Source organism: Lutra lutra, chromosome X (genome assembly GCF_902655055.1).
Source record: "Lutra lutra chromosome X, mLutLut1.2, whole genome shotgun sequence".
In the NCBI taxonomy this organism is placed as follows: domain Eukaryota; kingdom Metazoa; phylum Chordata; class Mammalia; order Carnivora; family Mustelidae; genus Lutra; species Lutra lutra.
In genome coordinates this window covers 19,059,824-19,084,007 of record NC_062296.1, presented here as the reverse complement: position 1 = coordinate 19,084,007, position 24,184 = coordinate 19,059,824, and the positions used below count along the sequence as shown (strand labels likewise).

The window sequence follows — 24,184 nt, the reverse complement described above, 5'->3', positions numbered from 1 at the left end:
TTCCTGTTTCCAGGGCTGATTCCCACATTCAAAATATTTCTCATATTCCCCGCAGGATTTTGTTCTTGAAGTCACAGATAGTTATCACTCATTCTCCTGACTTTATGGTTATGTCTTACTTTTATCCCAAAATATGACTGGATTAGATCTGGCTGCCATCACAAAACACCATAGACTGGATGGCTTAAACAACAAACATTTATTTCTCATTTAGTTTTGAAGGCTAGAAGTTTGAGATCAGAGTACCAGCATGGTAGGGGTTCTGGGAGACCTCTCTTCCTGGCTTGCAGATGGCTGCCTTCTTGCTGTGTCCTCACCTAGCGGAAAGGTAACTCTCCCCCCGCCCCCCCCCATCTCCCCCTCTACCGTTCCCCCTCCTCCTCCTCCCTCCTCCTCCCCTCCTCTTCCTTCCCCTCCTCTTCCCCTTCCTTCCCCTCCCCCTCCTCCTCCTTCTCCTTTGGCCACCAGATTTGGATCTGGGCCCCACCCTTATGATCCTATTTAACCTTAATTACTTCCTAAAAGTCGTATCTCCAAACAGGACCACAGTAGTCCCACTGCAGTTAGGGACTCAACAGACAAATTTGGGTGGGACACGATTCTGTCCACAGCATTGACCCAGCTGGATGGCCCACTTTAGTATCATATCTGCTCTTTATGACTTTGGCTCTTTCCGAACATTAAATCCACTCTCAAATAACGAAGATTTATGAGGCATTTGGGAAAGAATGTGCCCGGTTACAGAAGGCCAAAACAGAGTTCCAAGACTGGGCTGAGTACCTGTAATAAATACGAGGAGGTGGCTAAGAATGTGGGCCCTAGAGTGGCCAGCCCTAGCTCTGCCCTCTACCTGATGGAGGGATGATCTCGGACAGGCTATTTCATCTCTCTGAATTTCAATTTCCTTAACTGTAAAATAGGATTGTCAGAAGCCAAACACAAAAGGCCATATGTTCTAGGATTCCATTTATAGGAAATGTCCAGAAGAGGCAAATCCATAGAGACTGGGGTGGGGGGTGGTGGAATGGGGAATGACTGCTTATTAGTATGGGGTATCTTTTGGGAAGGATGGAAATACTCCGGAATTAGGTAGTTGTGATATTTGCATGACACAGTGAGTCTACTAAAAACCACCGAATCGTACACTTTAAAAGGATGACTCTTATGGCATGTGAATTGCGTCTCAGTTTTTAAAGATTCATAGAGAGCATTTCATGAAAACACAGACGTTGAGTGCTTTACACGGTGTCAGGGCCGTAGGAAGAGCTCAAAAAGAAGTGTTAACTGTCAGAGGACCATCGTCCAAACTGGCACACTCTCAAGGGTTGACGGGGCTACTAATTGTTATATTGTCACAACAGCTGCAAACCAGGACCGTCCTGGACGAAGCCTGGTGGATGGTCACCTAGCTGTTAGCACCTAGATCACCCAAGGGGTCTGGTTTTTTTTTAAAGATTTTATTTATTTACTTGGAAGAGAGAGAGAGCGTGAGAGGGGAGAGGGTCAGAGGGAGAGGCGGACTCCCCGCTGATGCGGGACTCACTCCCAGGACCTTGAGATCATGACCTGAGCAGAAGGCAGTCGCTTAGCCAACTGAGCCACCCAGGCGCCCCCCAAGGGGTCTGGTTTGATGAGGGTGGCACTGATCTGAATATTCAAGATCTGGAATATTAAGGACCACCCAAGTAACTGTAGGTGTCATAGAAGCCAGTGCCAGTGGGTCAGACCTTCGTTGGCAAGTGAATGAGTTGCCTTTGGGGCCTGTTAACCCTCTGACTCCACAGAACAGGCCCGCAAAAAAAAAAAAAACAAAAAAAAAAACAAAAAAAAAAAACCAAAAACAGGAAGAGAATGCCTTCATCAGTCTTAGCCTTCTCCTTAATAAACCCTCTAAAAGCTAATCCCTCACCTCCCCTTTAGCATGTTTTTCTCCATTCTTTAGTCTCTACCCAATTCTTTTTCTCTATTGTAATCATCCCCCTTCCACTGGCCCCAGCTCCGGGCTTACTTCTCATGCCCTTGCCTTGGTCCTTCTACATATGCCTTTATTCTTTTGTTACCTTTCTCCCGTCTTGTCAATGCAATACACATTACTGAGCACCTGCTCTGTGCCGGGTACTTTCTGGGGCTCCAGGGATTCTGGGGTGAACTGGACACAGGCATTACCATGAAGGAACACAGAACAGGCTGGCAGGCCAGTCAGGCACTTCAACAGGTAATCGCAATAGCTGGGGCCAAGTGCCCTTGTGGCAGCATGTAAGCAATAATAATAATTAAATAATTAAATAATTAAAATAAATAATAAATAATAATAATAAATAATAAAATAATAAAAATAATAAAATAATAAAAGATCACATCCAATGGGCCCCTAACCCAGAAGGATGGGAAAGGGCATAGTGCAATGGACTCCGACTGGAGCGGACACCTAATCCAAGACAGAAAGCAAGAATTGGAGTTAGCCAGGTGAAGAGGAGGATAAGAAAAGGATGTCAGAGGCAGAGCCTAGAAAGCCCGGTGTGAATGAAACTGTTAGCAGCGAGGTGTTCCGAAGGGAAAAGTTGAGACACGGGGACTGGAAAATGGGTGGGAGCTTTCCCAAGACGGGCCTTTTGTACCAGGGGAGGCCATAAGCTGGAAGGCAAAGCTCGAGGTGGGGATCGTTGAATGACTTTAAGTGGAAATTGACATGGTCAGAGCTGGGTTTCCGGAGCACCGTCTGGACAGTGGTTAGGGCAGAGGCTCCCAAACTGTAAAGTGCATATGAATCACCTGGGGATCTTGTTAAAATACAGATTGCGATTTGATGGGTGGGAGGAGGGGCCTGAGAATCTGCATTTCTCACAATTTCCCAGGTGAGACTGATCCTTCTGCTGCTCTGTTACCAACACCTTGCAGGATGAGAGTGTAAGGAACAGAGGGAGTGGGGGGCAAAAGAGGCAACAGGTGGAGCCGGGGTGGGGGCTCCTTCTACAGCTTGGGTGAGAGAAGATAGATGGTGGCCTGGACATTGGCAGACAAGGAGGTAAGGTATGAGACACGTGTCTGCGGCCAGTGCAGTGGGGCTGGGGAGGTAAGGGAGAGTGAGAGGCCTGGAGGTCCTGGTGGTCCCTTCACTTGCCCCCCTTTTGCTCTCGGCCAGGGCCAGAGTTTGCATCAACCATGGCCGAGCTTCTGCTGCCTTTTATTCGCCCTTCCTCATCACCCTGCTCATTCCCGACATCTATTTCTTTGCCGGTTGCCCCACCGACCACATGTACGACAAGGGGCTACCCCGCGGCAGCTTGCCTCCCTCACTTCCCACCACTCCTTGCCACTGAATTCTTTCCAGACCCACCTATCTGAGAGTGGGGATGCTTGGAACATTCCTCACCAATGTCTGCACATACTTGAGCCCCTCCTTGGACACTCCCTACCCTGTGCGTCAGTCTGGAAAGAAAATCATGGTTTGTCATACCAAAGCTTTCGCCGATGTACACTTACAAAATATCTTCTTGACACTCCGTCTCTCTCTCTCTCTCTCTTTTAAAAGATTTTACTTCTTTATTTGACAGAGAGAGCACAAGCAGAGGGAGCAGCACACAGAGGTAAAGGGAGAAGCAGGCTCCTCGCTGAGCAGGGAGCCTAATGCGAAGCTCGATCCCAGGACCCTGGCATCATGACCAGAGCCAAAGGCAGATGCTTAACCCACTGAGCCACCCAGGTGACCTTGACATTGTTTCTGATGTTCTCACTAATTCCTTCTAAAGTCACCCACTTGGAAATTTTTTTCTGGTGTTTTATGGTGCACCTGAGAGCTTTCTTATGTATTATCCCATTTGCAACTTACCCCAATCACCCGCTCTGGAACTGGCTGAGAATCAGGTCTGTCCAGGATAGTATAAGCCCATTGCCACTTGGCATCTTTATGTAGATGACTGGGAGCTAGTCCCTTCTGGCCAACCTGATGGCTAATTTCCATCTCTCCTTTTCCTCTTCATGTACCGAACTCCGAATGGCATTTGAGAACCCAGCACCACAAAGGCACTCTAGTAAGAGTATCTGATTTGTACTGAGTAGAATAGTCTGGAGATACTTCTGGATTTGGGTACCATTTGGTACAGATCCAGGGATAGAATGTTTTCAGTGATGCTGGTTTAATTTCAATGATGGAAAATCTTGTTCTGCCTCTTGGTCTACCCTCCTTCACCTCAGTCTAGCTCTTTGTTTATAAACAGCAACAGGCATACATCTCATTTACAGAGAGTGTGGGTCCCTCCAGAGGCAAGTCTTTTTGTTTCCCTGTCAAGCACAGGCTACATCCAAAAAAATCTCAGAACCCCTTAGGGATTAAACCCTGGGATGGCCCCTTTTAAAAGGCTGTTTCACTTTTCATTAAAAATGAAAATATCCTGGGGTGACTGGGTGGCTCAGTCAGTTAAGCTTCTGCCTTCCACTCGGGTCATGATCTCTGGGTCTATCTCTCTGTCAAATAAATAGAACCTTTTTTAAAAATGCAAATAACCTGAAGTTGCAAAAAAAAATAATAATAATAAAATAAATAAGCCCATGTCTCACACATTTACCCATCGAGTCAGACGCAACCAGTTTTCTAAGAAGAAATTGAACATGATTTCAGAGTATGCACTGGGTAAACTCCCCAGGAACCTAGGAAATGGAGCTCCTTCAGGGCAAGGCAGAAGAAATGATTGGCTATGCTGTAACCCTTCTGTGGGGGGTTGAACTCCTGGTAAAAAGAAAGAACCACTGAGAGGCTGATTTCCAGGTAGCAGCCATTCAGTCTAAAACGGAGCCCTCTCTGCAGGCATCTGGTGGAGAGCAAGGTGCAGTTAGACACATCAAAGAGCAAAGAATAAGTAGGAAGTCAACCAAGGCCTTTCAGGGGCTCAGCCATAAACCCTGGAGGGAAGCACAGTTTAACTGGGTACTTAAGATTTCCTGGTGGGGCTAAACCGAGAGAATGCCCCTTGTATTTGCTTGTGCATGTGTGACATTCACACCAAGCTACAACTGGTTTTTATTTTATTTCTGAAAACACAAGGCAGTTCACAGTACTGCGTGTGTGATAGATGGGCGCTTAACGTTGTTTAAGATTAAGTGCTCAGAAAGATTTCCAGCCCACGTGGCTGCCCCGGCAGGGAACGGTCCGGGAGAATCAAGGAGAACCAAAGTGAGTGGCCGCCTGACTGCCGCCCTCTTTACCGGCTGTATTGATACTGACCAAACCAAGATAGGGAGGGAACTCTGGAGACAGAGAGCTAGTCTAGTACCTGATAGATACTTTCTGGCAGACACCTTTTTGAAGCTACCAGAAAATGGTTGGTGTCATTGCCTGAGGCCTTACAGAGGCCTGGCAATGATCTAGACAGGTTGCAACTGATTCACACTCTTTGCTGGATGGTGTCTCATTGCTCAGAGTTAGCTTTCATACTAAAGGAAAAAAAAAGAAAAAAAAAAAACAAGAGTACCACTCTAATAGCAATCTTGCCCCCACTCCTGGGACACTGTTATTACCATGCCTATATTGGAAAGGCTGTTGAAAAGTGACAGGGTAATAATAGCATTCTCAAGACAGTGCTCCCAAGTCTTGTCGAAATTGCTAGCTACTCCGGGTAATTAAAACAATGATAATTGTTTGTTTCCATGTAATGCTTTAGCACTAAACCCGTGTGGTGTGCGTGATGCACAACCAGATTCCAAATGCTAGCAGGAGTTTTCTTTAAATCTGAATTCGACAAAACATTCTGTATGTATCTAGCAATACGGGACAATCAGGACACAAGAGAGGCCATCAGATGTCATGTAGTCTGGCCCCTTCGTTTTCTAAGTGAGGAGATTTGGATCTGGAGCAAGGAAGAGACTCGCCCAAGGGCTTTCAACAGGTTAAAAGCAAAACTGGGGTTGGGGGCACCGGGGTGACCCAGTTGGTTAAGTGTCTGCCTTTGGCTCAGGTCATGATCTCCAGGTCCTGGGATCGAATCCCACATCCAGCTCCCTGCTCAGTGGGGAGTCTGCTTTTCCCTCTCCCTCTATCCCTCCCCCCGACCACGTGCTCTCTCTTTCTCTCTCAAGTAAATAAATAAAATATTTAAAAAAAAATAAAAGCAGAGCCCATTGCATTATACCAGGCTGTCCATGGAGGACAAGAAAGAGATAAACACCCAAAACGCCTTCCTTTGATCCACTCTTCCCTTTCATGGTCACTCTTTTTTCCTAACCTCATCTTTTCTCACCTTTTGACTGTACTGTTGACTCCTGTTTCTGTGCTGCTTACAACTCCAACGTCTCTCCATTTCTGTCTCTTCCTTCCTAGAATTAGTTTTATTGCCTTTAGAAAGAGTGCTTAGTATGTCGCCCAGCGGGGCTCTGAACTGGTTGGAAGCCACTCTGTTCTGACAGGTTGTGAATTTCACAGAAACTCTATAAAGAAGCCATTAAAGAATAATGCCTTTTAAAACATCTACTTAATAAGAGGCCATGAAACACAACGTATTAAGGTTACTGTGGAGAAGCTGTGCTGTCTGAACAGAGAATCTTTTAAAAATGTATTCAGAAAAGTGTGCCAAACTAAATGGAGTGGGGGAGGCACATGTGAAGTTTAGGGATCCCTAAGAACATAGTAGATCAGTGTATAAAATATATACCAAAATGTTAAAAATCTAGGCGATGGAATTTTATTGGGATTTTACTTTTTTCTTTTTGCTGCCAGAATTTTCTAATCTTTCCATAACGAATGTATGTCTTATCATGCATTAAAGCTGGATGTGAAAATGGAAAAATAATAATGAACTTCTAAGGGCTTCTAACTGATTAGCAAGACGTGAGGTCATATGAGCTATCACTCAGGCTAATTTCCCTGCCACCGAGTGTCTCATTCCCACACCCTGTCAACACCCCCACGTTAGCCAGGTGTGCTGGCTTTTTCAACACCTGCGGACTACACCGAGAGACCAGCTCTGCCCTGCAGCAAGAAACCTGTAAGGGGCTCCAGACTCAGACCCAACTTGGCGTCTTGCCAAGCTCCACCCTCAAAGAAGTCATTTAGGACCTGTTCTTTTGTTCCTCTTTCCCTGCCTAGACATCTGTCTGAGTTCCTGACCCTCACTCACCTCGTCTTTGACTTAGGCTGCTGCGGTTTGCTGCTGGCTCCCGCCGTGGCAGCTGGCTAGGTTCCACCAGGCTCCGCCCTCCTCTTGCTTGATCCTCACCTTGTCTCCTGCGCACAGGTGAGATTTGCTGAGCCTGTGGCTTAGTGGTATCACCGAACTCCTGGGTCGCGGGCTGCATTCTGCCCCTTTCCTCCTAGTCTACCCTGCGTATAGCCATCCGAGTCCTGAGTGCTGACTCATACATGTGGGCCTTGCGGCGACCTGGGCTCTGCCAACCCAAAGCCTGGTGGTTACATATTCTTCTCAGTCTGACTTAGTCTGGGGCTGCTACCAGGTTTGCAGACCTCTGCCATCCTCCCTCCTCCGGGCTATTTCAATATGGCAGATCTGTTGTCGTTAGGATGTGCAGCCTAACTCAAAGCGGTTGTCTGGGATTCTCTTACTGTACGCAGGGACAAGCACGGCCAAGCCCAGAACAATTTGCATTCATATATATTTTTAACTACTGGACCTCTAAAGTTCTAGCATTTAAGAAAGAAAGACAAAGCATGGTTTCACTTGCAAAATGTAGAACTGGGGGAAGCTGGGAAGGGAGTAGTGGCAGAAATTGTCACCAGCCATCCTCAGTGGGAAACAGGGGTCCCAAGAGATATTAACCTTTGGGTCTTAAAATTAGTTGTACAATCCCAAATCCCACACTCCCATATCTTGCTCCTTATTTCTTAGGTGCGATTATCTGTGCAGAAGGATCTGGTGAAGCTGACTCATTGATGTTTATAAATCAAAACCAAACATACTCCTCCCTTCTGAATGTTGAACTTGACATCGGCTCGTCCCAGCTGAGGGGGCTCTACCCCACATTCCTACAAATGTGGAATCGAACAGGCATGTTGGTGGCATCTCCAAACAGACTTGGAGAGCTTATGCAGGCTATCAGGAGAAGACACGACCTCTCCTCTGCTGAACTTTGGGGAAGCCTACTCATAGCATTTCTCATCTCTGGCAGTCAGTGAGGGTTTCCCGTGACCACATGGTTTTACCTGGGTGCAGGTTTAGTCCAGGGAAATTTTGTTCCTGTAGTATATGAAAGGTTTGTGCCACATCCCCCCTGACTTAAGACTTGACTTCCTAGAAGGTTTTCTTACCTGACATTTTATCAGTGAACTCATCGGAGCAGGGATTAGCTGCCTGGCAGCTGAGAACAAGAAGAGAATTCATTCTTTCATTGCTTCAGCGGATAGTCATTGAGCATCTACTATGTTTCCAGGCCCGTGCTGACCATATACTACAGACAGTCCCTGACTTCACCAGATTAAGACAACTAACGGTGCCCTTTTGGAGGCATACCCCCCACAACACTGAGCCCCAAAGAACGACCTATCCTTATTGCCTCATGCAATTCTCAGACACCCTAAACCTTGTCTCTCTAACCCTGCCCATTTGTGAGAACCGTTTCCATTGTCCATCTGTCCCATGAAAGCCCCTGACAGCTATGTCAGGTCCTGCTTACCCCAAGTCAGTTTCCCCTGAAGCGGCTGAGCTGGTTTTCTGCATCACCACTCCGAGCACACACACAAGCCCTAACCGCTGAGGCATCAATACCAAGATAACACCAACACAGTGACTCTTGAAAGACAAGCTGTAAAGACAGGATATGGTGGTCAACTGAATGAGTTCTTAACCCAGAGGTCCCGTGCAAATTCTGTTTCAACCACTCACTATACTTCTCTGCCCAGATTGCTCATCTGTCAAATGGGGATATTAATAGCACCTACTTCACTGAGCATTTCAATGAGCTAATATGTGTAAAATACTGATACTAGTGCCTAGTACATAATAAATGTTCTTGTGATGTGTATTAGCTTTTATGATTACTTTTTAGATTGGAAAGGAGTTGAGTGGTAACTGTGGACTACTGGCAAAGGGTTGATAGTTTGAGGCAGGTGTGGGTATGAGCAGATTGGAACATATGACCCAGCCATTTTGAGAGGAGTCCCCTAATTTAATTGCTTATGAGGGACATGGACCTCATATAGCACCATTATTATAGAAATGAAGTTTCTTTCATTGTTTTCTTTTTAAGTGGGATTCGCGCTGGGCCCAATGTGGGACTTGAATTCACCATCTTGAGATCAAGACCCGAGCTGGGATCAAGAGTTGGATACTTAACTGACTGAGCCCCCCAGGCACCCCCTTTTCATTGTTTTTGAGGGTTCTTCTCCCCCCGTCATTCAGAATCAAAATAAGCTCATTAAAAAATCAGGGTAAAAAGGAAGCAGAAAAGCAAGAGGAAGAAATAAAGTATTTATAATCTCATCCATCAAAAGACAGACAGTATTAGGACCTTAGGGTAAAGCTTTCCAGATAATTCCCAGTTCACGTGATATAATAACACTTTCTGGTCACTAGATTTTTAAAAAGTTAGCATTATATTATAAATATCATCATTAGTAGGGGCGCCTGGCTGCCTCGCTTGGTAGAGCATGCAACTCTTGATTTTGTGTTGTAAATTCGAGCCCCATGTTGGGTGTAGAGATTATTTAAAAATAAAATCTTATATAAAAAAACTGAATACCATCCTTAGTTACTGTATAGGAAACCACCTACATGATGGACACATACATCGTTTCCTCCTGTTAGCTATTGCAAACACTACGAAGATGTACCTCCATCTTGGCACACAACCTTAATCATTCCTTAGGAGACGTTTATCCAGCAGTCGAGTTCCTCGGCTTATTTAGGTTGCCTTTTTGGCTGTTTGTCTTATTTTTGTCTGAGACTTTCTTTTTTTAAATTAATTATTTTTATTAATATATAATATATTATTAGCCCCAGGGGTACAGGTCTGTGAATCGCCAGGTTTACACATTCACAGCACTCACCATAGCACATACCCTCCCCAATGTCCATAACCCCACCACCCTCTCCCTATCCCCTCTCCCCCCAGCAACCCTCAGTTTGTTTTGTGAGATTAAGAGTCTCTTATGGTTTGTCTCCCTCCCAATCCCACCTTGTCTGGGACTTTCAATGAAATACTAGAGAGTTTAACTTCTGTGTCAAATTTTAATTAAATAACGAAATACAAATACAAATCGTGAAAAAGATCATGGCGGCATCGCCCTTGCTGGGTAAAGCAGCGAAAGCACTTTGAGAACCCAGACTTGCTGCTGGGCCTGGGAAGTCTGGAGGCAGCAGGCTGTAGGGGAAGGAGCGGGGCTCTGCAGTCAACACAAGTACTTACTTGCAGTTGTATGAACTTGGGCTCGTTTTTAACTTTGTTGAACCTTAGTTTCTTCATTTGAAACATCCCTTTGTATGACTTGGCCCATGCTTTTCTCTCCTAACTCATCTCTGCCTCTCATGGCTCTCAGAGAACCCTCTGCCCTCCGCTGCAGGATCCCGTCAGACTGAGCTCCTCCCCGGGCCTTTCCCTGTGTTTCTCCCTTTGTCTGGACCAACCTTCAACTCTAGTCCAACTCCCTCTCCGTCACGCAGTAATTAGTACTAATCATGATGGCTTAAGACAGAGATCATCTCCGTCAAGGAAACCTTTCTGACCAACCCCTCAACAAGCACACTTTGGTTTGGGTTAGTTGCCCCTCTTCTTTTGTGCCATTCAAACACTATCCTTGCTGCTGTCATTTGCACATGTCACACTGTAGTGTGGGTACCTGTTCACATTTCTGGCTCTTCCACGAGTCTTTGAGGTCAGGCACTATTTCTTACTTTTCTCTGCATCCTCAGTAGCCAACACGGTGCAAGGACGCAGGGAAGGCTCCTAAGAACTTGTCAACTGACTGATGAATGAACAAAGTCATGTAATCATACCTATTTACCACACTTATTAACTCACAATTGAATGGCATAATGTAAGTGGAAATTCCTGGAACACAGGTCAGGAAATGGTATCTCAGAGCACTAAAGGCAATTGACAGTAACTTTGTGATGGATCTCTTGCAATCACTTAAAACGTTCTGGTGTAAAATTCCGGAGAACCTTTGTCTTTGTTCAAGTCTGTTGAAAGGTGAATTTCATAATCATAGAACGAATCTCAGAGGACAAAGGACCTTTTGTTTAAGACAGCTAAGCCTGGCGATTAGTGGTGAGGCGCCGTGCCTAACTGCTTCCAGGGCCTGGGGTCAGCTCACCCAGACAGACCTCCCCTCTCTGGCCCCACACCTTGGACCCAGAAGAGAAGGAGGAAGTGGGTAAAGGAGAAGAGAGGGAATAGAGCAAAGGGGGCTGGAATAAGATCCTGTGGGGGTAAATAATTGCAGCTTTTGCAGAGCAGCTGTGTTTAGAACAGACAAGTTCTACATCAGAGAGTTCCACAGCCCCCGGAGAAGTGCCCCCCTGAACGCCTGTCACCTTCCATTCTTCCTGAGCTTGGCAGATCTTCCCCGGGCTGCCTCGCCTAGACACTTGATTGGCCAATCCCCCAGGACCTCCCCAGATGCAAATGATCGGCTAAGGGTGGATCTCTCCCACGGTAGAACTGGTCTAACCGAATGTTCTTCCAGTTCTGACAGCCTGAGACAAAAGTGTTTCGTCTCCCCAAGGCCAGCGCCGCTCTCAGCAGCTGGGATGGCAGGCCCCGGGTCCTTTTAGGGAATTTCTGGCTCAGTCACGCCACCTCCCAGGTGGTTCTGCTCCTCAGGCCGTCCCCTTTTAATCCCCAGGTGGCACTGAGCTCTTTGAAGAATTGCTATGGGCGCAATTGACAACAGCCTTGGCTTAAAGCGTCAGTGAGGGCTGAGCTCTTCTTCGAGTAATAGGTTCGGATTCGTGACAGGCCGATGATGCAATTGCGCGGTCAAGGGCATTTGAAAGAAAGAGAGAAAATCCTACAGAATTCAGGGGAATCTTGCCCTTTAGCGTTGCACTCAGAGAAGCCCCTGGAGGGCTTTAGCTGCGGGGCGGGAAGCTTAGGCTTGTCCTCCCCGCGATGGGGAGGGGGTGGTGCACACGGTGGGCCGGGCCCTGCACCCGCATGAGAGGTGAAGGAGTGGCAAAGCCCCAACTCACTGAAACTCTTTGCAGAGATTCCCACGAGTGCAGACTTGAACGAGCACCCAACCACCACCCACCAGCTCCAGAAACAGTTCCCAGTTCCCACCCCCAGTGCCTTCAGTGCTCTGGAGTTCAGGTTCCCTCCTCCTCTCAGATGCAGGGATCGGGGGAGAGGGGTCTGCAGCAAGCAGCGGGGGTGGGAGGCTTGAGTCCAGGCCTCTCCTCTGAGATGGAGCGTCTAGAGGGCAGGCTGGCAGCCAGGTGACCGCAGAAGGCCCGGGGCCCCTAAAGGAGTGGGCGGGGCAGCACCTAAACCCCTCTTGGCCTGCTGCTCAGCCTGGCCCGGGGCCAGACAAAGCACAAGCACTTTCTTTCTTTTTCAGTTCCATTTATTCTCTGAATCAACAAACCTTAGGCTATGAGGGGCAAAGCAAACTCAGTCGTTTAAACAAAGGCATTCATCAGGCAGCTCGGGCCCCCTGTAATGACAAATAAATCCCTGGCAAAGAAACGGCCTCCATTGGCTAGGCTGGGATGCTATGAAGATTGCAGGATAGTTTTTCTGACGTGGTTTGGATGCTCCTCGGAGTTCTTTGCACAGGCATGGGGTGGTATGAGTTGAGATGGGCAGTCTGTCATCTGGCACTGACGGAGCGCCTAGCCTGGGCCAGGCTGCTCGGAACTTGAGGGTACATCACGAGGTTCTGGAAAACCAGGAAGCTTCACGACACCCACAGCGACCCCACTTGAGCTGTAAACCACACCTACAGCGATCCCCACCCCCGACTTGAGCCCTAAACCATACCTAGAGTGACCCCACTTGAGCCGTAAACCTACCACCTAAAGAGTGACCAGCCAAGGTTTTCAAGCTACACAGACTGGGGCTTGAACCCTGGCTCACCCATGAACTTAAATAGCACGGTGACCTTGTCTAAGTTGACCTCTCTGTACCTCACTTTACATGCTTGTAAATTATTATTATTTTTATAATAATAGTCCAGGCCTCATCCTCATTCCAGACCTTCCTCCTGCTTGGACATAAATATCAGTACATGTGTTCACCATCTAAATTTGGAGCCAGGTTCCATAAGGCATTGGTGTGGCAAACATTTTTATAGCACTTACTGGTGTTGTTCTAAGTGTTTCATGTGTATTAATTCATCCAACCTTTGTAGCAATCCTATGGAGTAGCTAACTAATATTATCCTCATTTTACAGATGAGAAAACCCACTACAACAGAGAGGTATGTAACTATCCCAGACAGTGCTACTTCTTCGATTTGTGTAAAAATTACACGAGATAGTCCAAGCAAAACATATGTACAATGTATCTGTGGATATATTAGATCTGTGGTTATTAGCCAGGGGTACTGTTATCATGATTAACTACCTTAGCATTACTATGAGTAGTTACCACAGACTAATTTAAAATGTAGGTAAACACAAAGGGTTTGGCCATTTCCATCTGCTTCCTTAAAGGAAGCCTAACATTATTTTAGGTAACTCTAGACAGTTCTTATGGACCCTCCCAGGATTAATGGTTCCAGGGGGAAGAGCAAATCCCCTCCCCCACCAGGGGCTGCTGACTAAGCAAAGGGCAAACTGCTAGAAAGGCAGGATAAATTAACCTGGCAGGAAGTCCCAGAGGAAGGCAGACCTGGGGAAAGAGCTTTTTGCCTGGAGGTGGGCTGTAAAATCAGGGCTGATCCCTGTCGAGTTGCCAAGTGTAGAAGTCCAGAGGTCTGTAAGCAAGGGCAGGGTAGGGGTGCAGAATTAACATGCTTTGACTCTGTACTTTGGGTCAGGAATCTGGTCATTTCATTTATCTTCACAGCGACGTCATGAGGTAGGTGCTATGATTATCCCAATTTTAGTGATAAGGGCACAGGCTCAGAGAGCTAAGGGGACTCACCCCGAGGTCATGAGGTTCCCCTGCTTAAGGCTGCCAGGGCTGGGACCAGAACTCTTTCTTTCCATAACTCCATCGGTAAATCCAAACAGAACTCATTATTGCCCACCCTAAACATGCTCCTTTCATTCTGTTCTCCATCTTGGTGAATGGGGGCCCCCATCCAACCAGTGGCCTGAGGCAGGAATTTGAAGGTCATCTCCTGTATCCGGACCAGCATCAGTTGCTTCTAGAAATTCTACGTCATTAGCATCTCTGTATCCCTCCTTCCTGTCTCCACCATTCCCTATCAGGCTGGAATACTGTGATAGTGGGCAGTATGGGTTAGCACAGAGGCTGACTAACATTGGCACCACTGAACTTGAAACTATCGTCCAGACTCTCCCTGGCACCTCCAGCATGTAAAGAGTGAGCACAATCAGGGGGAAGGGCAGAAGGAGAGGGAGAAGCAGGCTCCCCGCCGATCAGGCAGCCCAACTCGGGTCTTGATCCCAGGATCCTCAGGTCATGACCTGAGCTGAAGGCCGCTGCTTAACCGACTGAGCCACCCGGGCACCCCAGTCCAAGTTTTCAGAGTTGACAGAACTCAGTTTCAGATAAGCCTAGTGACTTGCCCAAGGCCACACAGCTTGTAAGGGGCAGAGTCTAATTTACCCTGTTTTATGAGATTCCAAATGCACATTATATAATTTCTATGACTTCGCACAACAGCTCAGGGAGTTAAGGGGTTAAGTGACTGGACCAAGATTACACACTAAAACCATGCAGTTCTTATAGCCCTAAATCCAGGTACATTCTATTTACACTGGCGCAATTCCATCTCATTGGGAGTTTGCAAAGCTTTGCCTTAGGAAGGGGTGGCATATCTATTGACATATAACATCTAACTGTTGACAGGGGTACAAAAGATCCCTCATCATTATAAATTGAAAAACCACCTCCTGGACAAACAACCAAAGGTAAATGCCACTACCAAAAAAAAAGAAAAATTCCTGGACAGTTCTTTGCTTTCTTATTTAGCTTGAATAGTGCTCGGTCCTGGCACGGCCTCCCCTCTGCCTCTTCCAGAGAATGAGGCCCGGTGGCCTTTTGAAGGGTTCCCAAGGGATTGAGGTAAGCTGACTCATTACCTTCTCTCCCTGGGTAAGCCACAATGTACCCACTGCAGTGGTCAATGCTGTCACTTAGCAATCGGGTAAAATGTAAGATCTGAGAGGTTTCAAACCTCTTCTTTGGACTTTGGGTTCTAGAAACCATTGAAACAAAGTATGCTTTTGGAAATTCACCAACAACAGCTTTTCTTCCCCTCCGCCCTGCTTCTACCAAGGTAGAACTGTGTCAGGTTCAGGGAGTGGGGTGGGGGGAGGTGGGGGAGATATCAGACAGAAATTTGTAGGTATGGTGATGGGATTATTGCCTTGAAACTCACCGTCTAACCCAGAGATAAGCAAACATTAGGCTTAAAGGAAGGTCAGCCTCCAAGGACACAGCTGCACCTGGCACCTGTGGGCGTTGGGATGATTCCGCCTGGAGCTGGACACCTGACCTCCTCTACTTTTTCTGAGAGCTCAGAAGGCCTCAGCTTTGGTCTCATCCTCCCTTTTTCTCTCACGAAGAGTCCTGGTCCTCATGTTGAAGAGGCAAAACTGAATTTACACTAAAATCTGAAATTATTTTTAAAAAGTAATGACCTTGTTTCATTTCTCCTCCTGCCTGTCCACTCCCATCATCATTCTGTAGATAGAGTCCTTCTCTGTCATTTAAGGATCAGTGCAACACTAGGGATGGTGTCGATATTTGAAAATGATCAATTTTATCAAATAAATATGACACTTTGAAAAGTACAATGAGGTTTCTTTTCACTAAACACATTTTTCCTCATTGGATTACAGTTTAGTAGGCATATGCCAGCAATTCTGAACTCCTGTATCTACCCTGCATCGCCCCAAATACTCTTGGAAATGCATAAAGGAAAAGTTTGACTAATATTTTCAGAGAGTTCATCTATAAAATCAACACATAGAGCCTCAGAGTATAGATATGCAAAGAAACTTGGAAGAGTCAGGCTGTCTCAGGGGCCAGAACAGAGACTAAATGAATGAATGGGTGACTGGAAGGTCTCAGTGACAGAGCCTTGGAGGAAATGGCTGCCCTATCAGCTCATCAGGTATTAGCGTCACGGGTCCCATTCCTTTAAATCAGACTCTTCTGACACTTGGCAACAGATGTAACTGAGGGGAGGATCCTAGCATCCCCGGTCCCACTGTGAATGGTGCCACTGGCATCCTGATTGTAAATATCAAGATAATGTTGTGGGTGGGGGACTAAAAAACAGAGGGTTCTGGATGTCAGTTAGTCTCACCCAGGAGACATTATTCTACCTGAGCATGCATCCTTGTTGTATTTCTACCATATGCTACTTTCTGTAAAATCAACACCAACGCCCAAGACACCATTATTTCCCCCTGTGCAGCCAATTCTTTTCTTAAATTCTTTTTTTTTTTAATTTTATTTATTTGACAGAGATCACAAGTAGGCAGAGAGGCAGGCAGAGAGAGAGAGAGAGGAAGAGAAGCAGGCTCCCCGCTGAGCAGAGAGCCCGACACGGGGCTCGATCCCAGGACCCTGAGATCATGACCCGAGCCGAAGGCAGAGGCTTTAACCCACTGAGCCACCCAGGCGCCCCTTCTTAAATTCTATCTTAAGGAACAATTCTCCCCGGGACTGATCCATGCCTCTTGAGACTTCAACTTTGCTACCAAAAGCCCTTCTGCGTGGCTTTCTGTCACTGTTAATGGTCCTCTTTACTATGGGTCCAAGCATTTCTTCACCTGTTTTAGATATTAGTACTAATGGGGACACCTGGGGGGCTCAGACTTTAAGCTTCGGGCTCTCGATTTCACTTCAGGTCATGTTTGGGGGGGGCGGTCTGTGCTCAGTAAGGAGTCTGCATCTCTCTCCTTTCTCTCTCTCTCTCCCTCTGCCCCTGCTCCCACTCACACTTCCACTCTCTCTTTCAAATTAATACATAAAATCTTTAAAAAAATGATATTAGTACTAATGGAAGAGGATGTTTAGGTTGTTTTTTTCCCCTTTTCCCACTTGAAGTCTTCCAAAGTATGGTGCTGGGGTGCATTTTAAGGAATTATGAATAGGATTGAGGGACTTTTTAAAAAGATTTTATTTTTAAGTAATCACTTCATCTAACGTGGGGCTTGAACTCATAACCCCGAGATCAGGAGTTGCATGCTCCACTGACTGCCAACCAGGTGCCTCGAGGGACCTTTTTAAGCTTCCGAGTCAATGAAAAAAATTCACACCAGGGTCTTCCTGGCCTCTAGAAACCACTCTCTCTCACAACTCCTCAAATATGGGTAAGGAAGGAAGGATCTACTCATTGGTTTACAATTGTCATGAAAGGCTCACTGTAGGTATGACCTTTGAGGGCAACAGAAAATAAATAGTGGGCAGTAATACAGGACTAGAAGGCTACTGACAGATGAGTCTTCCGGATACAACTGTATATGAACTAGTGGAGAAGACTTCTGCATTGGAAGTCCCCACTCTGCATTTATCTGCGGTGTAATCTAGCAAAAGTCACTTCAGCTCCCGAGGCTTTACCTGTTAATTTGCAAAATGGGCGAAGATGAACTTTTCTCCTACCCTCCCTCACAGGGTGGAATGCAGGGTCAAAGGAACTAATGGATGCGAGATTGCTTTATCTATTTTAAAGTGTTAGCCACTCGTGACTCGATGCTGTTGCTGTCATCACCACCATCATCTTTAGCATCATTACCGCCCCCTCCTCATCAGTCTCCCGTTGTTAAGGAGAAAAGATGGTGTTGGACGAATGGATGCTAAGTTAAGGTTCCACGCCCCTCGGGATGAAGCTGCCCGTGGGATTGCCATCAGTGCTCTTGCCACTCTGGGTGACACCACGATTGCTACTTACAAAGGAGCCTTCCCGGGGCAGAAGGGATCAGATGCTGTGACACCCGAATTGCTGGGTATCAAATCTCTCCCATTATCTTCCCAAGGAACACAATGTGCCGCAGCTGGAAAGAGACAGACCGACTCGAAGCAAAATCAGGCTGGCTTCCAGTTGCTGTTACTGGTTCCCGTTCCCCAGAAGGTGAATTTTATAAAGCTCTGGTGCTCTGTCCCCCGCCCTCCTCCCCTCCCATTTAACTGGATCTGAATTTAAGCTACACATTCAGAAAGCTCTTCTGTCATTTTTGGTCAAAGATTTCTCTTTGAGTCGCTTGAAATCTCTATTAAAAACTTAGCCTAAAGCAATGTCTTTTGAATTCCCAGCTCACTCATTCAGGTCCGGGAGCACGGCGAGCCTACACCACCAGCCTGCAAATGGATAAACTACTCAAAAGATATTTTCCACCCTTTAAATAGAGGTCCAAGAAAGACTAGGAAATGCCTCATCCCTCTAATGGAAGCTATGTGCTACAAAAACAAATCATTCAGGTCCGTGGACCTAGAAATGCCTTTTGCAAATAGAAGTGAAAGGAAGAGACGGCCATGAAGTCATCACCCACGAAGCACATGATTCAAATAAAAATGAAATACTCATTTGAAAAATGGGTTACCCCCACACCCAACAGCCGTTGTTAGTTTGTGTATAAAAGAAAACAAACGGCGTTTTGTACGAATTTCAAAGAACATGAACTGCTTGTTCCTTGTTAGTAGCTAATATAAATATGAGAGCAAAATAGCATCTTTTGTTCCAATAAAATCACAGAACATTTCAAAATGCTCCTACATAAATCCTTACATCAAAATGTACGTATCTTAAGATTCTGGAAGACAAGTCCCAAATGATGTGCTTAATACATTTGTTCTTTCTTGAAGAGATGAGGTATAATTGTACGCAATCATCTCGTAGCTAGGAATTATATTAAGAACCCTGAACTATAAGTACTAAATCAAACTAAATAGTCTCTTATCCTATTTTTCTCTTCATACTTGTCATTACTTCCTGAAGTTCTCATTACGACTGCATAATTCTACCCCCCTGCCGAACCCCCCAGGTTTCCTTTAGAAAAGGAGGGTAGCCTTCCCCTTCTCCTTTTCCTCACAACCATACTTTTCTCCCCACAAATGTTCCTGGGGTGAGACTCACAAATTATTTCAGTGAGCACTAATACCGTTCAGGGTAAGACGAATAAGTTATTGCTGCTTTGTCTTTTTACAAATATTTAGCATCTCTTCCAAACATGCTGTTGTTGTCCCTTGAGGAAGGAGAACCTGTTCTAGAAGAAAGGTTAATGGGAAAACACAAGCTACACTGTGATATTAAGCACAGATTTCTTTTTCCAAAGCTAAAAACCACAGTCCTCCTTCATTTGGTCCTAAAGAAGACACAACATCGCCGGCTAATGGGCTGTCCACAAATGACCACTATTGAATGAATAATAAAGGAATAATAGCAATGTGATTTCCACTTACATCAACCACAAAAATCTTCTGGGAATCATCCAAAAACTGTACTTTTAAATGTAGCATTCTCGGCGAGGCCGTTGGGCTGCAAGCAGGCTTGGAGTGCTGTGGGAGCTGTGACAGGAAGAGGGGCTTTCTCCAGCTGGATGCCGTGCGCTTGGGGGCCCCCACCCCCACCCAGCCCCCCCCATCCCAGCAGGGCGTTTGTGCTGCGCCGCGCTGGTGATCGATAGCATCTGGGCAATCTCGTCTATTTGGTCAACGTCAAGTCCAACTGGACTCTCTCTAGCCCTCTGAAACTAGTTCTTTTCTTCAAAGGAAAAGAAAAAGAGAGAAAGCATTCGCAACCCTTGGGGATTTTCTTTATTTCGCAAGAGTATGGTCTGAAATCCTGGGGTGAAGCTTGAATAAACTGAGAACAGCTCTTCTCCAAAGTCAAGGGATTAGGTACTCACCTTAGTCTCATAGGGTACTAGAAAGCTCATAGCCAAACTAGGAAGCTTTATGTAGAATGATTTTAATTGTTTTGAATTTACATGATCTAGAAACAAAAACTATGTGAAAGGGAATATACCGAAAAGCTTCGTTTTCCCCTCTGCCCCCCGTGTTCTGGGGGCTCCCCATGCACCCCTATCAGTAACCAATTTTATTAGGGTTTTTTTGCTGTTAGTTATTTAGCCTTCAGTGTTTCTTTAAGCAAATACTGTACAAGCACATCCGAACATATTTTCCTATGTAGGTAGCATGCTATTACACTGCTTCGTGCCTTCCTTTTCTTCGTATGTTGCTTTAGCCGTGCACGGAGAGAGCTTCCTCATTTCTATTGACAGCTCTGTGATTTTGCACCACGGAGGTAAAACACAGTTAATTCAAATAGTTCCTCATCGGTGGCCGTGGGTTGTTTTCAACCATTGGCTATTATAAACAAGGTTGAAACGAATATCCTCATCCATATGTCATCTTACATGTGCGCAGCTACAGCGGTCATATAACTCACCGGAAGTAAGATGGCTGGCCAAGAGTTACATGTTGGTAATTTTGACAGTGATTTCAAAGTTTTCCTCCATAAACTTGTTATGGGTTGAATTGCATCCCTCTAAATTCATGTGTTGAAGTCCTAACCCCCAGTTTCTCGGAGTGTGGCTGTATTTGGAGGTAGGGTCTATAAAGAAATAATGGAACTGAAATAAGGCCACTAGGTTGGGTCCTAATCTAATCGGACTGGTGTCCTTCTAAGTAGAGAAGATGAAGACACAGACACGTACAGGGGGAAGACCATGTAAGACACGGGGAAGAGAAGATGGCCACCTACAAGCCAAGGAGACTGGCCTCAGAAGGAACCAACCCTGCTGGCCCCTCAATCTCAGACTTCAAGCCTCCAGGAATGGTGAGAGAGTAAATTCCTGTTGTTGTACGCCACCTACCTCATTTCTGATGGGAGACCTATCAAACTAGCACAAGGGTTGTAGCAGGGCACAGTCCCACCAACAGTGTATGACAGGGCTTCTTTTCTCCAGGCTCACCGACAGAGTGTGATGTCAAACTTTGGGGTTTCTGCCAAGTTGATAAGTGAAAAAGAATCTCAGTCCAGTTCTTTTTTGTTTTGTTTTGTTTTGTTTCTAAATAGTATACATGCCCAGGGTAGAGCCCAACGTGGGGCTTGAACTCATGACCCTGAGATCAAGACCTATGCTGAGATCATGAGTTGGACACTCAACTGACTGAGCTACCCAGGAGCCCCTCTCAGTGCCGTTCGAAGTCTGAATTTTAATTTTTCATTTTATGAGAGAAGTTGAGCATCTTTTCAGGTGCTTAAGGGCTGTTTAGATTTCTTTTTGTGTGAACTCTCTGTTCACACAGTTCCATAGCCCCTCTTTAAAATATTGGCTATTGTCCTTTTCTCTTCAATCTCTAGGAACTATTTTAACACTAGCCCTTTGCCCATGATGTGAGTTACCAATATTGTCCCTTATTTGTCCTTTGTCTTTCAACTTTGTTTATGGTGTAGATGTGTTGTTTGCCATGGCAAGTTTTTGATTTTTGTGTTGTGAAATTTGTCTATCATTTTCTAAATGGCCTCTAGTTTTTGAGTTATAGTTAGAAAGGTCTTCTTCACTCCAAGGTTTTCTTTTAGTACTTTTATGGTTTTGTTTTATCTTGATATATGATGTGACTTATGGATCAACTTTCACCTTTTTTCTGAATGGATACCTAATTGTCCTGATGTCATTGATTGGAAAGTTTGTTTCCAACTCTTTGATTTGAAAAGCTACTTTTATCATACATTTTTTAGAGATTTATTTACTTATTTGAGAGAGAGAGAGAGAGAGAGAGAGAGAGCACAGGGGTAGGGGCAGAGGGAGAGGGAGAGACAATTTGGAGCAGACTCTGTGCTGAGTGCAGAACCCAATATGGGGCTCAACCTCCAGCCCCTAAGATCAGGACCTGAGCCGAAACCAAGAGTCAGATGCTTAACTGACTGCACTACCCAGGTGCCCCATGCCTTTATCATGCACTAAATTTCCACATGCATTTGGGTCTGCTTAGAGATTTTTATTCTCTTCTGCTCATGCACCAATTCCACACTGTTTTAATGTTTTTCACATTGTTTTAATTTTTGAGGCTCTAGAGTGTGTTTTGTTTTTTATTTTATTTTTTAAAATTTTAAAATTAATTAATTGATTTTTGGGTAATCTCTATACGAACTTGGGGCTCAAACTCCGGACCCTAAGACCAAAAGTCATGCACTCTACCAACTGAGCCAGCCAAGTGCCCTTCTGGAGTATGTTTTGATATCTAGCTAGGCTGTTCCACACCACATTGATCTTCATTTACAGAGTTTTCCTGGCTTTTCTTGTTTTACTCATTTTTTCTATACAAGTTTGTTAAAAATTTGTTAAAATGATAAATTTACTTGTGGAAAGTTGGTATATCTCAAATGGCAGGTCTTCTCATTCATGGGGTGTGTATGTCAATTTGCTCAGTTGTACTTTAATGTTCTTCTCTTCTGGAATGTTGTAAATAAATATTTTTCAAATATACACAAAACCAAAGAGTTTAGTACAGTAAATTCCCATACACTCATCGTCCAGATTAAATAGTGTTGAAGCTCTAACATTGAAGCTCTAGCCCCTGGTTCCTCAGAATGTTACTGTATTTGAAGATAGGCCCTTTAAAGGGATAGTGAAGTTAGAACGGGGCCTTTAGGGTGGGTCCTAAACCAATCATACTGGTGTCCTTATAAGAAAAGGAAATTTGTACCCACATATACCAGAGATGTGTGTTCATAGAAGAAAGCCTATGCAAGGATGTAGTGAGAGGGGAGCCATCTTCAAGCCAAAAAGAGAGGCCCCAGAGGAAACCAAACTTGTTGACACATTGCTCTTGGATTTCTAACCCCCAGAAGTATAAGAAATAAATTTCTGTTGTTTATGCCACCCAGGTTGTGGTATTTTTTTATCCCTGCACTAGAAAACGAATATAAATAGTATCAAGATTTTGCCATTTTTTTCTCTCTGTCTACCTCCCAGGAATTATTATTATTGTTAATATATTTTTAAAAGATTTCATTTTTAAGTAATCTCTATACCCACCCTGGGGCTTGAACTCACAACCTTGAGACCAAGAGTCACACCCTGAGCCAACCAGGCTTCTCTCCTCGGAATTATTTTAAAGCAAATGCCAGACATCACGTCATTTCACTCCTTTCATATGCTTACTATTCATCTCTTAAAAATAGGGGCATCTTCTCATATAACGCCAAGACCATGATCACAACTAAGAAAATTTTCTTGTTGTTATATTGTACCCAGGCCATATTCAAATTTCCCCAACTGTTTCAAATTTTTTTTAAAACAATTGGTTGGTTTGAATCAGGATCTAAACAAGTTCCATATGTTGCATTTAATTGTTACATCTATTAATTTTCTTTTAATCTATAGCAGTACCCTTGCTCTCATTCAATGCCTTTGATTAAAGAAACTTGGCCAATTGCCCTATGGAATATTCCACGTTCTGGATCTGTTTGCTTCACTGTGTTGTCATTTTACTTGTTATCCTACTTATATTCCTTATAAATGGAAGGTAGCTATAAGTGCTTGATGAGATTCCCATCCAAACTTTTCTGGTAAGGAGACTTCATGGTTGATACTGTGTACTTTGTATTTCATCACATCAAGAGGCATATGTCTGGTCGTTTTTAGTGAGACCAGGATTGATTAATGGGTTTAACTAATGAACATCAAAGTGTTCAAAAGCATTCCTCACTAGGTTTTGTGCATTTCTTATACATTCACTCCTAAGTATTTATACCTTGTGGTTGCTTTTTAAAATGGGGATCTTCTCTTCTGTTCCATCTTCTAACTGGAAGCTGTTGGCACATATGAAGGGTATTTTTATATATTAATTTTCTATCTTGTTAACATATTGAACTTTTTTTGTTTTTTCTATTGTGTTATATTGGTCACCATAAAATATGTCATTCGTTTTTGATGAATGTTTGTAGTCATTTTTCATTTGATTCTTGAGTTTTCAGATATCAGACAATTAGGGGTGCCTGGATGGCTCAGTTGGTTAAGCAGCTGCCTTCAGCTCAGGTCATGATCCCAGGGTCCTGGGATCAAGCCTCACACTGGGCTCCCTACTCAGCGGGGACCCTGCTTCTCCCTCTCCCTCTGCTGTTCCCCCTGCTTATGCTCTCTTTGTC

The 24,184-nt window shown here is 44.9% G+C and overlaps 1 protein-coding gene across 1 annotated transcript in view; it reads right to left on the bottom strand.

Annotated features, from left to right (window-relative positions):
- FRMD7 (FERM domain containing 7) overlaps positions 1-19,559 on the bottom strand; it is a 47,450-nt gene extending 27,891 nt beyond the window's left edge. Inside the window, exon 1 of the mRNA XM_047715901.1 lies at positions 19,489-19,559. Within this exon, the coding sequence (XP_047571857.1) occupies positions 19,489-19,545 (57 nt within the window). The 5' untranslated portion in view covers positions 19,546-19,559. The remainder of the gene's footprint in view (positions 1-19,488) is intronic.
- Positions 19,560-24,184: the final 4,625 nt, after the last annotated feature.